We start from the raw sequence: 17,330 nt of genomic DNA, 5'->3' as shown, positions 1-17,330 counted from the left end.
GATAATAGTACTTTCTTTGTAGAGCTAGTGGGAAGACTAAGTAAGATAATGCATGTAAAAGTCTCTGGCACATATTAAATACTCAATAAACCACAGTTATTATTGATAACAATCACAAAACACTTGCTGAGTATGTAATACTTATTGAATTTGTACTTGTTTAGTCTAAATAAACTCACTCATCCTCAGGTTAAGAAAAGTAAAGTTTGGGGTGAATATATGGGTGAGTCTGGGATTAAGAGGGGATCCAATCTTGTCTTATACTCCATTACTCCATAAACCCACAATTGCCTGCCTTTTCATGAGGGTTTATCAATATTTAATTTGTGGGTGTCAGTTGCTGTAAACTGAGCTTACCCCAGCACCAACCAATTAATTATATGCATGAGGAGGGAAGATAAAATGCCTTTTTCTCAGATCCCTGAGTTTCACTGGGTATTGAATCCTGGAAACTACAGGGTGAAATTTCTGCTGATGGAGGACCCTGAGAAGAAAGTGAACCAGAAGAGTGATGGTAAACCCCGGAAAGTGCGGTTTAAAATCTCCTCCTCCTACAGTGGCCGAGTGTTGAAGCAAGTCTTTGAGGACGGGCAGGAATTAGAGTCGCCAAAGGAGGAATACCCTCACAGTTTTCTCCAAGAGTCCCTCGAGCCAATGGATGGTGTTTACGGGTCTGGGGAAGCCCCCAAACCCCAACTGTACTCCCCTAAGCTGACTGCTCAAAGGATCAGTGTGTTCAGGGAGGGCAGTGCCTACACTTTGGCAGGCAGCCCATCTCTCTTCAACGATTACAAGGTGAATGACCATAAGGTTGGTATTGTGCATGGCATATAAGCTTTATGGATGGAGCTTTCTAAAATGTGTTTAGTTGTTGCTAGCTGCCATCAAATGGGCCTCTGACTTATATGGTGACCCCATGCTCAATGGAAAGAAGTGCTGCCCAGGCCACACTCTGTTGGGGGTCAGACCACTATGATCCATAGTGTTTTCATTGTCTGATTTTCAGAAGTAGATCACCAGGCCTTTCTTCTGAAGCAATTGCCATTAAATCAATTCTGACTCATGGGGATCTCACTCATGCTCAGGTACCAACCAGAGCTATAGGAGCACCAAATGCACAGTTGGTATTAGATTAATATTTTTAGGACAAGAATAACATGAGCATATATAGTACTCAACTCCCATTCAAAGTAATAAATTGTCATCAGGTCTTTGGCTGGTTCTCTCATTAAGTAAACAAAGGTGCAGTAGCTTTCAAGTTGCTACATTGCTATTGTAGAAAATTATGTGGCAATAGGTCATTTTGTTTCCTGAAAGAGCTAAGTGGTTGAAAGTGCTCATTTTACTCCACCCATTTTTTTTGTGTGTCAGGTTATCCAGCTTGTGGTATTTCCTATCTCCCTCCTGCTGCCTACTTTTAAAATATGTTTGTTTGTTTATTTATTTTGCCTTTCTCCTGCTTATTAACACAAACGCTACTTGGAGTCCTGGGAAGAGATGATGAAAAACAAATCATCTAGAGGAAAAGTTACTTGGGGAAGAAGTTTGAACTAATAGTTAAATTGAAGCAAGTATATTATCTGTGAATTTCAATTACATACTCTCCCCAATCCCCACAATACCATGAATAATCAAAAGCCCATACATGATTTTATTTTAAGTTAGAAGAATCTGGAAAATATTCACTGATTTTCAAAAACCAATAGAAGATATGTATATGTACATTCCTTGTGAGGCTCCAAGTGTCTATTTTTTTTTAATTAAATACAATTATATAACATAGTAGGTTATTAATGAACAGCACACCAGGATATATACTCATCTTTAAAGTGTGAAATTCAGATAATTACTCTTCAATCATTGTTATTGTTAGTTTCCTAAGGGAACAGACAAAATACATTTATTGTAGACAAATGTGTTGGCCTTGCTGGCATTGGTAAATGTAAAATTATGGGCATGTACATATTTATTGAAGATAATACCAGGATTTTCTTTGATATTAAGGGGGCTGGAATTAATTATCCCACTGCCCCTTTTAGTGGAGTGCCTAATGCATTACTAAGTGCTTTCACACACTGTCTCAAATGTCTTCATCACAACCTTGAGGAGAAAGGAAAAGTACAGTCATTTCTATTTTGCAGATGAAGTTTCAGTGGTAAGCTGTTAAGACACCTACCCAATATTACAGGGACATTAAATGCAGAGTTAAGATGAAAATTTGGGTCTTCTGGTTTTCCAAGCTTTTTGCCCTGTGGCAGTTTCCTTTTTAGAAAGCAAGTTTAGGATATAATAATCATGGTAACAATAATAATAGCTACCATTTATTGAGTGCCAAGTACTTACCTATGCCTTGTATTCATACTATTTCTTTTTAACAGTATCTTATTTATAAGTTCAGAATTTATAAAGTTGTTCGTACAAGCCTTGTACCAGGCCATGGCAGATAACAGTGGATGGCCTGACCTTCATAAATGGTTGTGAAATCTGGCATCTATGTTAAATGTATAGCTCAACATCCATCAGCAAAGCTTTTCTATAAAACCTGATAAGTGACTCTGGCAGCATGACTCGGTTGGTCAACACACAGTTTTCTTGAGGCCACGTTGAGGACTGGATTTCTGTTGGTCCAGTAATATTTGCTTTCTTGGTTGCCTGATCAAATGCCATGTCCCAATCTTAGCCAACCTTATCCAAACTTAGCCAAGATGGATTCATGGAGTTCCACCCAGTGAAACAAGGTTGTCAATGTGGTATTTATGAAAAGCAATGCAAATAAGAGCTGGGAGGTCATGATTTTGCAATGGCTTGTAGTTGTAAAATACCCATATCCATTGTCATCAAGTTGATTTTGATTTAGAGAGACCCTAGAGGACAGAGTAGAACTATATCATAGGGTTTTCAAGGCTGTAAATATTCACGGAAATAGACTGTTGCATCTTTCTCTTGCCGAGTGGCTGATGTGTTTGAACTACTGATCTTTTGGTTAGCAGCCCAAAGTGCTTAACCACTGTCCCACCAGGGCTTGTTAATTGTAAAATAAACCCTGGTAAATACTGGCTAGGACCCTGGGTGGTGCAGTTGTACTAGACTACTAACCTAAAAGTTGGCGGTTTGATCTTACCCAGGAGCACCACAGTAGAAAGACCTGGCAATTTGCTTCTGGAAAGATTACAACCAAAAAAATTCAATGGAGTGGTTCTACTCTGTAACACATGAGGTTGCCATGAGTTGGAAGTGAGTTGACAACAATGGGTTTGGTTTGTTTAATTATTGGCTATGAGGCCACATTCAATTATTGGCTATGAGGCTATGAGGCAGTTAGGTATAATGATTAGAAGCAAGGGCTCTGATATTCACAAACCTGGCCCTTGATATCCAGTCCTACCTACTTACTGTGTGAGCTTGGCCAAGTCACTAAACCTTTCTGAGTTTCTTTGTCATTATCTGTAATATGATGATAATAAAAGTACCTACTTAAGAGGGTTGTTGTGGTGATTAAAAAAGATAGTGAGTTGGGAAAACACACACACACACACACACACACAAAACCCACTTGGCATTGTGCCTGCTGGTACATTGTAAGTACTCAGTAAATAATTAACTCACATTGGGATAGTAACCAGATTCCTATTAAAGAAATGTGGAAATTTTTTCTTAATATGGTAAACAGAGAAAGTGGTTAGCAACAAATGAGTTATTTCAAGAAATTGAAATTGATTGAAGTATATAAAATTTATAGTTTAAGGAAGGGAAAGGAAAAGAAGGTAACATGTACTGAACACCCACTTTATAAATATATAATTTCATCTTCACAACACTTTTATGAAAGTTATATAAATGGGAATGATGGAAGCTCACAGAGGTTAAAGAACTTGTAAATATCACACAGCTGTCAAACAACATTTGAATAAAATTTGAACTCAGGTCTGTCTGACTCCAAAGCCTGTTGAGTTTCTAGTAACCAACAGGCCATTTCTGCATAGAAATGCAGACCATTTCAATGGTACCTGAATTACTCTCTCTGAGCATGTTGCCACTACCACCACAGTATTTACAAATGCTCAATTATATGTGTCACTGTACCAGACACTGTGGAAGGAAACAAAAAATTCCTGGCTCTGTCCTGGCCCTCTATAATGTCAGAGTGGGTGTTCCTCATGGGCAATTGGATGTAACCAGATAATGTGAACTTTAGTTACACACAGAGAGTTTCCTTAGACACAAGGAAGAACTTGGCTGTCAGGGTGACTGAAACTTAAACACACCTAAAGGTGCTTTGGGACCCTCCATCCTTGAAGAACATTAAAAATAAATGCACTATCTGGGGTGTCTTAGATATTGACCTACTTAGAAGCAGGGGGTTAGAACAGGGGATCTCAGATTCTTTTAGCATATTGAGAGATTTTCCTTGAAATACCCAGCTATAAATGTGGAAAAGCTCCCTAGTAACTGAACTCTTTGGTCATCACTGGCAGCAGAAATGGAACCTTCCCAAAGTACCACCATCTTTATCTTCTGATGTCAGAAACTGATAGTCCAGAGTGTGAAATAGGAATCCAGTATGCATAAAACGATAGGAAATGGAAGCTGCCACATGATCCCTTAAAGAGAGGGAGAGAAAACAAGGCCAGGAAGCTGTGGCTTGATTTATGATTACTGAAATCTCCATGGGTGTTTCATGGAAGGAAATCAACATATTGAAGTTCTGCTCAAACTAGGAGGTCCTGATTGAATGCATGAGGACTTTACATAGGAAACTGCTTACCTGTAGCATCTAAATAGATTTATATAGGTTGTTATATAGATTTATATTATTCTATAAGGTGCCCTGGTGGCACAACAGTTATATGCTTGGCTGCTAATTGAAAGGTTGGTGTTTCTAACTCACCCAGGGTCTCCATGGGAGAAAGACCTGGAGATCTGCTTCTATAAAGATTATAGCCTAGAAAACCTTATAGGGCAGTTCTGCTATGTCACAGGGGTTTGCTATGTGTTGAAAATGGACTCTGCGATATCCAACAACAACACATAGTTCTATGAGCAGAGCAAAATGTTTTGCATGCCGAGGTATTTGGTTGTATAGCATGATTGTGTGGGCACTCTAGAAGAATATTTTTTAAAACAATAACAGCAGTAACAATGTCTACCTTTTTCATAGTATCTTCACATTTTGCAAATCCTGCTTTGTATATTTATCATAGCACCTACACTCCTAGAAGTTAATATGGTTAGTTTCAGGGATGAGAATTGTTTTGGTTACCTAGGGCCACTCTAACAGAGGATACCACAAATGGGATGGCTTAAACAAACAGGAGTTTATTTTCTTACAGTTTGGGAGTGTAGTAGATTGAGTTCAAAGTATGAGGCTCTCGGGGCTGGGTGAAAGCTCTTCGACTTTGGGCTTCAGCTCTACCTCTTGCTCCTGGCCCACTGGAGCTAGAGGCTATTCTTCATTCAGGCAGCTGCTGGCTGCTGAGGTTGACAAACTCAAGGTTGACAAGTAAAAAGGCACAGTCCCGATATCATAAAAACAACATGGCAGGCCACTAATTCAAGTCCAGAAAAAGTCCCAAGATCGGCAGGGCATGGGAGGCTGCTGAACAATTACTTGGCTGTGTGCAGGATTCAAGTGTGCCAAAAAGCTAGAGACCATTCCCAAAGTTGCTTCTTATACACGGGAAGCAGACCCACATCCCTAAAGCAGCTACTCAGCTGCTCCAATTGTTTCCACCAAGGAGTTAATTACCAGTCTCACCATAGGGAATAACTACATCCAGCTGCCCAGCCACTCAACCAGGCCCAGTCAAGTTGACACACAAACTTAACTACCATGAGAATAAAAATATTTACCCACATAGACATGGCCCAATCAACATGGAAACTGGTAGAGTGCTGGGGCAGGGTCCTGAGACCTGGGGTTACAAGCATTAAGTCTTAAATTCTGGGTAGTGCAAATGGTTGAACACTCAGCTACTGACCAAAAGATTGGTGTCTGAACCCAACCAGAGGTACTCAGAAGAAAGGCTTGCCAATATGCTTCTGAAAGGTCAGTCATGAAAACCCTATGGAGTATATATAGCTCTACTCTGCATCACATGGGGTTGACATGAGTTGGAATCAACTCAACAACTGGTTTGTTTTTTGGTTTAGGGGATACTAGACACTGCCTGAGGGCAATCTGGAGTAACAGGAGGACATTTCACACTGACCACTATTGAAATACCTTGATATTTTACTAACTAGTAGGGCTATGGTGGAATCTGCCAGGTGGATGTCATCTCATTTGTAGATGAACAAATTGAGTTGCTGAGGGGCTAAATGACTGTCTTCTTTCTCACAGTAGATGAACAGTAAAGTCATATCCAATGCTATTTCCTTCAAAGCTGTCCCAGCTCTGTGTGAAAATATGTGTTCTTAGTCAAGTAATCCTTAACCATTTTTTTCCCATGCTTTTTTTTTTTTTCTGTATTATACTATTCCCCAAATTTATTTTGTGAATAACAAAATCTTCTCGTAATACATAATAAATCCATAAAGGGAACATAAGTTATTAATGATGATGCTTTAGAAGTATATTTGTTAACACAAAAATATTTTCATATTATATGGATAATGAAGACTGCAGTGTCTCTATGAAAGTAGATTGCCCAGTCTTGATGGATAATGAAAACAAAAACAAAAACAAAAACACCAGGCTACAAGAGTGTTGTTGTTGTTGTTGTTGTTATGTGCCGTCGAGTCAGCCCTGACTCATAGCGACCCCTCCTTGGGTTTCCGAGGCAGTATCACTATGGAAGTAGAATTGCCCAACCTCAGATACCTCAATTTAAAACATAGCATTCATAGTAACTCATAATAAAGAGTCTATATATATGGTCCTATAGGAGCTCTGGTAGCATAGTGCCTAAGGCACTTGACTGCTCACCAGAAGGCTGGCGGTTCAAACCCACCAGCCACTCCTCGGAAGGAAGGTTGGGCAATCCTACTTCCGTAGTGATACTGCCTCGGAAACCCAAGGAGGGGTCGCTATGAGTCGGGGCCGACTCGACGGCAAAACAACAACAACAACAACATATTTTTTTTGGAGGAAAAAACGCTTGTGATAATTTGGGGTAAAACCAGTTGCTGTTGAGATTCAGAGTCATGGTGACCACATATATGTCAGAGCACAACTGTTCTCCATAGAATTTTCATGGCTGCCATCATCAGAAGCAGATCTCTTTCTTCTGAGGCATCTCTAGTTTGAACCACCAAACTTTAGGTTGGTTGGTTGGTTGGTATGTGCCGTCGAGTTGGACCTGACTCATAGCGACCCCTCCTTGGGTTTCTGAGGCATTATCACTACGGAAGTAGATTGTCCCGTCTTCCTTCTGAGGAGTGGCTGGTGGGTTTGAACCTCCAGCCTTCTGGTTAGCAGTCAAGTGCCTTAGGCACTACGAATATGATCTTTACAATGAGAGAGACTTGGGTCCAAATCCCAGCCACAGATAATGAATATTTCTAATACCTTGAGTGAGGCATCTTTCCCACTGAGACACAGTCTCTCCAGCTGTAAAATATGGCAACCATAGCATCTATCTCTAGAGATAGGAGACCTAATGGTGCAATAGTTAAGTTCTTGGGTGCTAACTGAAAGGTTGGTGGTTCAAACCCATCCAAAGGCTCCGTGGGAGAAATTATTGGGATCTGCTCCCATAAAGATTACAACATAGAAAACCCCATGGGGCAGTTTTACTCTGTCACACGGGGTCACTATGAGTTGAAACAGACTTTTTGGCATCTAACTACAACAACAATATCTAGAGATATTGGCAGGAATAAGTGAGGAAATGTTTGTGAAATGCTTAGCACCATGCCTAACACAAAAATAGTACTAAAAAATGGTATCCATCATTATTATTTATTCATAGAAAAACTTTGAGAAAGATATTTATTTTAAAAAAAGTGTTTGTATTTATTAAACACTCATGATCACTGGGTCTATCACTGCATCAGCTCCTATGGTATGTAGTAGGAATAAAAACTCTGGACCTTGACCTCCAACTCGTACACTCCAGTCATGTGACTAGCTCAGTTTTGGTTGTTTACCACCAACAGGAAGAAGCTGGTTTCATGGCTTCCAGAGTGAGTAAACAAACCAGGGAATGAACCCTCACTTTGGAGTTTGATGGGCTCACAGGTGTTGGATGTAAAAGTTCCTTGCTCTCCTATTTATTGGGATGTTGAGCACGTTCTGCAGCCTGTATTTGGTGATTGGTAGTACAAGTTTCATTCTCATTTTTCATTTCTCTAGCCTCCACCTATCATAGATTTTGGAAAGATAATCATCTACACAAATAACCTGAAGATCATTCGAATGCCAATGGACAAGAAAGATTTCATGAGGAAAATTCTCCAAAAAGAGGAGGAAGCTGAGGAAGAGTTTCTTATGAACAAAGAAGAAAACTATAGAGAAAGCAACCAGAATGATGGGCCTTTGCCAGAGACAGAAAACACGTTCCCCAATAGCCAGTATGCACAGGTGTGTCCGAGCAGCCTCACTGCCCTGCCCTGGCTGGCCTGGCAGCAATGGTTTCCAGATTGTTTTGGTTTAAGTAAAAAAAATTGAATATGAATATTTAGGATGTCTAGATGTTAGAGATGATGAGAACATTTAAAATGTATTAGTGGTACTATAACAATAGATATTTCATATTTCAAATGCTCAAAATTTTAACTTTTTGTAATTCATTTTATTTTTGCTGTTGTTGAAAATACATATAGCAGAACATAAAACAATTCAATAATGTCTGCATGTACAACTCAGTGACACTGAGTACATACTCTGAATTGTCCAACCATTCTTTTCTGGGTTGTTCCTCCCTCATTAACATAAATGCATAACCCCTCTAAGTTTCCTATCTACTGAGTTGCTGTTGTCAATTTGATCCCATATAGACAGATCTTAAAAGAGCACAATGCTTAAGGCAGATATTCTTTACCAATTGAGTGAGACTATTTTAAGGAGCTCTGGTGGCATAGTGCCTGAGGCATTTAACTGCTAATCAGAAGATTGGTGGTTCAAACCCATCAGCCACTCTGCGGAAGGAAGACTGGGGAATTTACTTCCGTAAAAATTTATCACCTCAGAAACCCAAAGGGGGTCGCTATGAGTTGGAATCGACTTGAGGCACTGAGTTTTTTTTTTTTTTTATTGTTTAGTTTTAAGAGGACTTCAGGGGCTATTTTTGGTTTAAGATTTAAAGTTTATCTCAGGCAAACTTTTTTTTTTGACTGACTTCTTTTGAGATCTAATATTTATTGTTTTCATTTTGCAAGGTGACTTATGAGCAGAGTGTCTGGAAGTGAAAAAATCAGTTCGGGCCTTTCTTTATGGGTTTGCTTGTGTTTCTGTTATCGGTGTTGACCTCAATCCCCACTTTCCTTGAAGAAATCTTGTAAAACCACACGTCCATTTTGTAGGGGTTAGCTTGGTTAAAACCAAATGGTACAATTTGTAACCTCGCCTGGCCAGGCACAAGTAAAATGCAATATGCTGCAATATGCTGAGAGTGAGCTAGTGAGTTGGTGTGCCACCATCAAATGTATTGAATTATTACTGAACATCTATAAACATGAAACATCCATGTTTATTCCAGGACTCCTTAGGTCCTGCACTTGTCTAGTGACCACCTCCTGACCTAGTGAGGGTACCAGTGTCAACTAGTGTATTAAACATTAGTATAATAACTTATTTGTAAAATATTATTAAAATTTAATTGCTTGCTTATTTTTAGATGAAAATAAATGTAAATACAAGTTCTCATGTTTCATGTTTTGCCCCTACACCTCTCAGAGGTGTGCATTCCTTACCTTGGAAACTATTGCTCAGATGGCCCACTCTATCAAGAAGGAAGAGTGCTGATACTTACTAGTTCACAGTGTGGGAGTTAGTTCACAGGAAGCAATTTTGACTAATTTAAGCTAAGAGAATAAAAGCTTCAGTTGCTGCAGAAATGAATTTTCTTTTTCTTTAAATTCTATCTCTTGGGACTGAAATGTTTCTGTGGGACTCACTTTCATTTCCCATGGGTTGGCATGGCAAAGTTAGCCAAGCGCTTCCTGCCTCTTGACAGATGCCCCACCCTGGTAGGTCATGGTTTAGTTTTGAGTGACAGCCTTGAGCCAGAAGTGCCAAAGACTTCCTATTATCTCATCTTTCTCATTTCATAAGGAGGTCTGGTGACATAGTGGGTAAGGCATTTGGTTGCTGACCAGAAATTCAGGAGGTTCAAACCCACCAGCTGTTCCATGGGAGGAAGATGAGACATTAGGAAGATTTACAGCATTAGAAACCCAGTGTGTGGGGGGTGTCATTATGAGTTGGACTCAACTCGATAGCAGTAGGTTTGGTTTTGGTCTTTTTCATTTCATAAATCCACCTGTTTCTTGCCAACTTCTTTAGAATCTACTTGTTTTTCTCTCCTAGTCCTCCTCCCTCCCCTTCCTCTTACCCCTTACTAGAACACCAGCAACCTGAATCCCAGCAAAAAGCTTTGGAAGATCTGTTCACATCCACTCATGTCTCTTTCCAATCTGATCTTATTCTTGATGATCTTGAAATGCAAATCTAATCTTTTACAATTCCCCTACCCCATACCACCAAGCTTTAATGGCTCCCCTTTGCTTGGGATAAATTCAAAGCACCTTACTTGGTCTAGAAAGGCTCTGGCCACCTCTGACCCTTCTAGCCTCGTCTCTTACACATCTTCTCTAGGCACACTGCCCATCCACCTGTCCTTCATACATTTCTTGCTGTTTCTTGCCAAAAGAAAATCTCTTTGCCCAGAAATCTACTCAAATTCTCCTACTCCTTGCTGACAGCCCCTCAAATTTCAATGGAGGCATCACTTCTCAGAGAGAGTTCCATCAGAGCACCGCACACCCCTCCTTAGAGTTGCAGTCTTACATTTATTCGTGTGATTTTTTGGCTGTATCCACCTCACCTCTACTAGGATTCCGTTTCTATGAGTGCAGATGTCATGGTTATGTTGGAGTAACTTTATAGTTTCAATATAATGGACATATAATTGGTGCTCACAAGTATTGGTCAAATGTTTTTGGAAATAATATTGGAATATTGGGAAAATACTACAAAGAGCCATGTAGTAAGGATCCTTCTGCCTTTGTCTTTTTTTTGTGTGTGTTCTACAAAGCACTCTTAAGAACCTAGCAAGACAGCAGGAAGAGGACCAAACATTTTGATCCCAAACATTACCTTCCCACTTTAAAATTATTTAATCCTATCGTTTCTCATGCTATATTGAAACTTCTATGAGCATACATTTTCAGATGAGGATCAGACATAATAAAAAGCAGGTTACACTGTAGGCCTGAATGAAAAAGCAGCAGCAGACCTGACATGATGATTACCTTTACATTCAATTTGGAGGGATCTGTTTTTTTTTTTTTTGCTATAATGCTGTAAACTAGGACAGAAGGTTGCTGTGAAAGGTTTTACTTCACTTACCTGTCCTTTGAACTCTATTTTAAATTGCTATTTGTTTGCCCAATCCCTCATGCAGTAAATGCCCAGACAAGTTTTATTCTAAAAGAGAGGGTCAGAGAACATCAAGGAGCCCCTTCTGACCAAGAGGCTCTTTGTTCTGTTATGAGGAACAGGGAAGCAGTAGGAACCTTGATGAAAGAGTAGGGCACGGCTTAAAGCCAGGTCATACTTGAAGCTCTATATTAACTACAAAAGAAAGGAGAGAATAATTGAATGCAGCCACAATGAAACATGGACGGAGAAAAAAACCTGGCTCTCTGCTCAGTGGATTTTATCTGAGCCTCTTCATGTTTTATATGATCTCCTTTTTGACATAATGGTAACAATAAGACAATAATAGTATTGATAGCCAGATACCATGCCCAGTGCTTTGCATGCAGTAGTACATTTAATCCTCGAAAGGACCCTGTGAGGTAGATGCGGTTAATAGTCCCATTCTGAGTACAGGAAACTGAGGCTCAGAGAGGTTAAATAACTTACCAGATGTTACCGGAGCTAGTACTCAAACCCAGTTCTATCTAACTACCAGTCCTATGATCATAACCACTCTGCTATGTAGTCTTTGCATTGGTGCTGGCTACTATCTTTAGAGGCTCTGCTCCCTGGCCATTGAGCTAGTAGGTGGATTGAGTGGGTCTTTTGGATTCTAGAACCTAAGCTAAGTGCTACAACTAAATGAGAAGAAATTTTTAAAGAAGAAAATGCTGAGCATGGAAGACATGAGGCCTATGTCATGCCTATATTGTATAGACTTACCTGTTGTCATCAATTCCTACTTACAGCAATGCTATGTGACAGAGTAGAATTGTTGCGTAGGGTTTCCAGGTGTATAAATCTTTACAGAAGCTGATTGCCACACTTTCTCCCACAGAGCAACTGGTGTGTTCAAACCAGCAACTTTTCATTAGCAGTCGAGTGCTTAATCACTGCAACACCAGAGCTTCTTATCGTATAGACTAAGGGCTTAATAAATAATTGTTTAATTAATTGAATGATTTAAAACATCATGTTGAGGGGGAGTGGGTGGAGAAATGGTAATAATAAGACAAGGAAGGAAACTCCAGTGAAACCCCTAAAATATAGTCTGTGGCACGTAAATTAGATATAATTTGATTGATGATTTGGTCTCATTCTCTACAGCAGCCTAATCAGATCTTTTCATCAACCTCTCGATACCTCATTTTATGCAATTGAAACTTGGGATCGCATGTGTAGATAGGGGAGCTCTGTGGCATAGTGCCTAAGGCATTTGACTGCTAACCAGAAGGCTGGCAGTTCAAATTCACCAGCCATTCCTCAGAAGGAAGACTGGGCAATCTACTTCAGTAGAGATACCGCCTCAGAAACCCAAAGAGGGGTTGCTATGAGTTGAATTGATTCAATGGCAGTGAGTTTTTTTTGTGTGTGTGTGTTTGTAAATACCATTGTAGTCTGATTTTACTGTACTTTCTTTGGCAACATTGACATATTATTAAAATTTCACTGGGATCAAGTGAAAACATAAAACAATAGATTTAGCAGAAAAATGGACTGTGGCAATTTGCTTTAAGGGTATTTTAGCAAATATATTTCTTTTGAATACTGTAAGGGAAGAAAACATTAAAATATGTTAGTGATCAATGAAAAATTAACAAAAGTTTGCATAGACATAATTTGAGTTCTTGCCAGTTGGGAAATCACCTCTGTTCCCTAAACCTAGAATAAATAAAGTACAACACTTCTTTGGCACTTTGCAGCATGATGGAATTATTTTCAGAACATATGCCTCTCTTTTCAGATATTAGGTTGTGCAAGAAAGCTGTGTTAGCTAAAGGAGTTATCCAGGGAACTTCAGCTGTCTTCTCAGTTCCTAGAATTTAAGAATAGGAAGGGCTCTCTACACATCATTGTTTTGTTTGTTTATTCATCCAACTAATATGTGAATAAGAAATATTGTGCCAGGCCCTGAGCTCGATGATGGGGAATAGACGGTAAACAGACACTGGCCCAGAAAGTATCCTGTCTCATCAGCAAGAGCTTCTATTAGAGTATGAAATTCACCATGATGATGGCAGTGCAGGTGGCCATGGGAGGGGTCCCTGGTCCAGAAGCACCTCCTGCTAAGCTGTTGTTTCTGTGTTTGTCACCCAGTAAGATCCTACTCATAGCGACCCCTCCTTGGGTTTCTGAGGCCGTATCACTAGGGAATTAGATCCCCCAACCTTCCTTCCAAGGAGTGGCTGGTGGATTGGAACTGCCAGCCTTCTGGTTAGCAGTCAGATGCCTTAGGCATTACTCCACCAGAGCTCCCATCTGACAAAAAGTAGAAACTGGCTGGGTTGGGAGTAGGCAAAAGTCACTGAAGACCAGGTGCAGAGAGGCCTAGGGGCAAGATCTTGATGAAGGAAGTGACGAAAGATTTAACTCAGCTAAGGACTTTGGATTTTATCCTGAGGTTTTATCTAGAGGGCAAGCATTCATTAACTCATGCAGGAGTGAGTTCTTTCATGTGCTTATTCAACAAATGTTGCTTGAGTGCCTTCTATGTGTCAGGTGCTACTGTGACCAATTAATGAGATTGGCATAAGTGGGAAGAACATCCAGTAAGATCAGACTCAGGGATCCATGCAGAATCCATGCCAGCTGGTGAATACCCAGACTAGGATTTTGATTGTGGGCATAGAGTAAACGGAATGGATTTGAGAGATGCTTAGAAGGTGAAATGGACAGTCTTGATGCTGGATTAATCTGGTCTTAATCTAGCCTTGCCCCTGATTTCTTGGAAGGTTCACAGTCTATCAGCAGTTCAAATATTACAAATTCCCTTGAGATGTTTTAGGAGTAGAGCAAGACAACAGCCAAGGGGCATTTTCTGGAGAGTGAAAGCAGAGGGCTGAAGACTTACTGTCAAGGCTTAGAAGTAAACTAACTTTTAGAGTATGAAACTCACCATGATGATGGCAGTGCAGGTGGCCATGGGAGGGGTCTCTGGTCCAGAAGCACCTCCTGCTAAGCCGTTGTTGTTGTTGTGTTTGCCACAGAGTCAGATCCGACTCATAGCAACCCCTCCTTGGGTTTCTGAGGTTTAGGGAGAGCCTATCATACACCAGCTAAGTATATTATGGTATTTACGTATATTCTTTCACTTAATATTTCAACCACTCAGAGAAGCAGGCATTATCACCCTGATTTCACAGGGCAGGAAATTGACATTTGGGAAGGTTAAGGGATTGTCCAAAGAGCACAGCTGATGCCAGGGGCAGGCCTCTGTCCCAGGGTACTGAGTCCAGAGTGCAAAGCCCTAAATTACTGAGCTTTACCACAGTTTTCAAAGGAGCCCTGGTGGCACAATGGGTAAACTAACCAAAAGGTTAGTGGTTCAAAGCCATCCAGTGACTTCACGGGACAAAGACCTGGCAATCTGCTCCTATAAAAATCACCGCCTAGAAAACCCTACGGACAATTCTACTTTGTCAGATGGGATTGCTATGATCATAATTGACCCACTGGCACTTAACAACAGCCCCAGTGTTCAAACAGAATAAAGAAAATGTACTGTGAGAATTTAGAGCTAATCTTGAAAGGATTTTAAGTTCGATTCATTCATTCAGCTTTTCTTTTGGCCATAGAAACAATCTTTCTTGAGTACCTCCTGCTGGGTGACCACAATGAGGGATCATGAAGGGTCATTAATTAGCTGCATAAACTCTGGTCCTGAACTCCCTGGAATCTAAACTTGCCTCCCCTTCTCCCACGCTGTGTGACCTTTGGCAAATTTTTTAACATCTGGAATTTAAGAAATGATAATCCTTATGCTATTTCATTGGGTTGTGAGGATTAGATGACTTGATGTACAGAAAGCACCCAGAACAGCACCTGGTGCCTATTAGGCATGTTACAAGTGCTCATTACTAGTATTGGGCAATGAGGAAAACAATGTCCTTGTCCTTCTGGAGTTCTGTTAGTTTCCTAATGCTGTTGTAGCAGAAATACCACAAATAGGTTACTTTGAAGAACAGAAATTTATTTTCTCACAGTTTTTCAGGTTAAAAGTCCAAGTAAGAGTTTTGGATATGTCAATTCCTTCTTTGTTGGAAGCCCCAAACATTCCTTGCTTCCTTGGTTTGTAGAGAGTCCTCACATGGCATTGGTCTTTCTGCATTTGTGCATGCTTGTCTCTGTATCTCTGCTGCTGCTCAGAAGCGATTAGTTTAGGATCCATCCCAAACTGATATGACCTCAACTGATTGATCCCATTACATAGATTGCATTATGGAAAGTGATTATGTTACATTAGATCAGATTACATTCACAGGTATAAGGGTTAGGATTCCAACACTTATTTTGGGGGGATATTATTCAATCCATAATAGGAGCTTACAGGAATAACATGTCAGATGATGACAAAGGCTCTGAAGAACATAAAACAATAGAATGCAAGCAGTGGTGGCAGGGGACGCTGTCTTAGAGGTCAGGGAAATCTCGACTGAAATTGCTGTGGTCAGTTCCTGCTTGGCATTTATGGGAAGAATTTTTCTCTAATTTTGCCCAACCTTTGCCACAGCCCACTGGTATTTTGCCCTACATGCAAGCAGTGAATGTCAACTACTACTGTAACTAAACCCTGGCCTGTTTCTTGCAGGAGGGGGAGCTTCCCGAGGACAACTGTTTTCACTGCCGAGGGTCGGGCAGTGCCACCTGCTCTCTGTGCCACGGCAGCAAGTTCTCAATGCTGGCCAACAGATTTAAGGAGTCCTACCGGGCCCTGCGGTGCCCTGCCTGCAATGAGAATGGCCTGCAGCCTTGCCAGATTTGCAATCAGTAGCCGGTGGCTTCTGTATGTCTACTGTTACCACATCTTCCTGAAAGTCATTTCTAATAAACTGCCCCCTCCTTCTGCCTCACTCAGCAAGAAGGCCACAGAGATTGTGGTCACTTGCACCACTGTCCAAAACTCAATTGGTTGATGACATTTTGTGAGGCTGGTAATATCTCCATGTGCGTGTAAGTGGAAGGGGCATTTTTGAATTGGAGTCTGCTTTGCAACTGGTTCTAAAATTATCCTTCCAGGGACCTGTGCATGTATCTCACTTGACTTAGCTCAGTTTTCTCCTGTGCTAGTGAGCAAATAAATGTTCAGGCAGCAAGTTGAAGTCATTTTCTGGTTGGGAGTTACTTTGAAAAATTATACAGCAAGAGAGGAAAAGAAGGTAGTTTTCTGATTATCTGAATTCCTGTTGCTTAGAAGGCATTTCAAAGCATTATTGGTTGAATTGAATTTTTAATTAAACTGAAGAGGAAAGCTATACCCGATGCTGAAGGCACTGGCAGGCCGCAGTACAAAAACAGGACTTAAGTGCTTTATGCTGAAGATAGACAAGCTGAGGAGGCCTTTCTTTTCAAAATCTCGAGTCTCTGCTGGTTAATGTGCTTAGGTGATATTCATGCAGGCAAGAAATGCTACTTCTTTAGGACAAGATGAGATAAGACATTTCTGCTTGACTCTAACTACTGAGGTCATAAGCCAAGTCAAAGCTATTTGTGATAAATTTGGTGCTCAAGTATGTGTGTGTGTGATATGACTTCTTCCAGCCCCTGAATTATTACCAAATAGATAAGTCTAAGATCTATCCATGATCTTTTTGTAAAGGACTATGGGTATAAGTAACTACTAGAAACATCTAAAAGAAAAACTTACCAATTTTTAGAAATTGTATTTCAACTGTAAATAAGCATAGTAAGGATACTTTTTTCCTCTTAAAGTTGGTAATCAGATTTTTCAAATTAGAAAAATACCTTTGTT

General features: G+C 40.2%; 1 protein-coding gene across 1 annotated transcript; it reads left to right on the top strand.

Moving 5' to 3' along the window:
* Positions 1 to 474: 474 nt before the first annotated feature.
* GRXCR2 (glutaredoxin and cysteine rich domain containing 2) lies at positions 475 to 16,352 on the top strand. The gene is made up of 3 exons (XM_007949107.1): positions 475 to 810; positions 8,294 to 8,521; positions 16,170 to 16,352. The coding sequence occupies exons 1-3, from the start codon at positions 475 to 477 to the stop codon at positions 16,350 to 16,352; spliced, it is 747 nt and encodes a 248-aa protein (XP_007947298.1).
* The last annotated feature ends 978 nt before the right edge of the window (positions 16,353 to 17,330 follow it).

This window comes from Orycteropus afer, unplaced genomic scaffold (assembly GCF_000298275.1).
Source record: "Orycteropus afer afer isolate SDZICR_OR568_19922 unplaced genomic scaffold, OryAfe1.0 scaffold00238, whole genome shotgun sequence".
Classification (NCBI taxonomy): domain Eukaryota; kingdom Metazoa; phylum Chordata; class Mammalia; order Tubulidentata; family Orycteropodidae; genus Orycteropus; species Orycteropus afer.
Note: the sequence above shows the minus strand (reverse complement) of the source record. Positions and strands in the feature narration are given on the sequence as shown.

Excerpts from the sequence above, each read along its gene's own strand:
- GRXCR2 (XM_007949107.1), top strand. The coding sequence starts at position 475 with ATGGAGGACCCTGAGAAGAAAGTGAACCAGAAGAGTGATGGTAAACCC. Across the intron at positions 811-8,293 it reads ACAAGGTGAATGACCATAAG|CCTCCACCTATCATAGATTT; the intron begins GTTGGTATTGTG and ends TCATTTCTCTAG. Across the intron at positions 8,522-16,169 it reads CCAATAGCCAGTATGCACAG|GAGGGGGAGCTTCCCGAGGA; the intron begins GTGTGTCCGAGC and ends TGTTTCTTGCAG.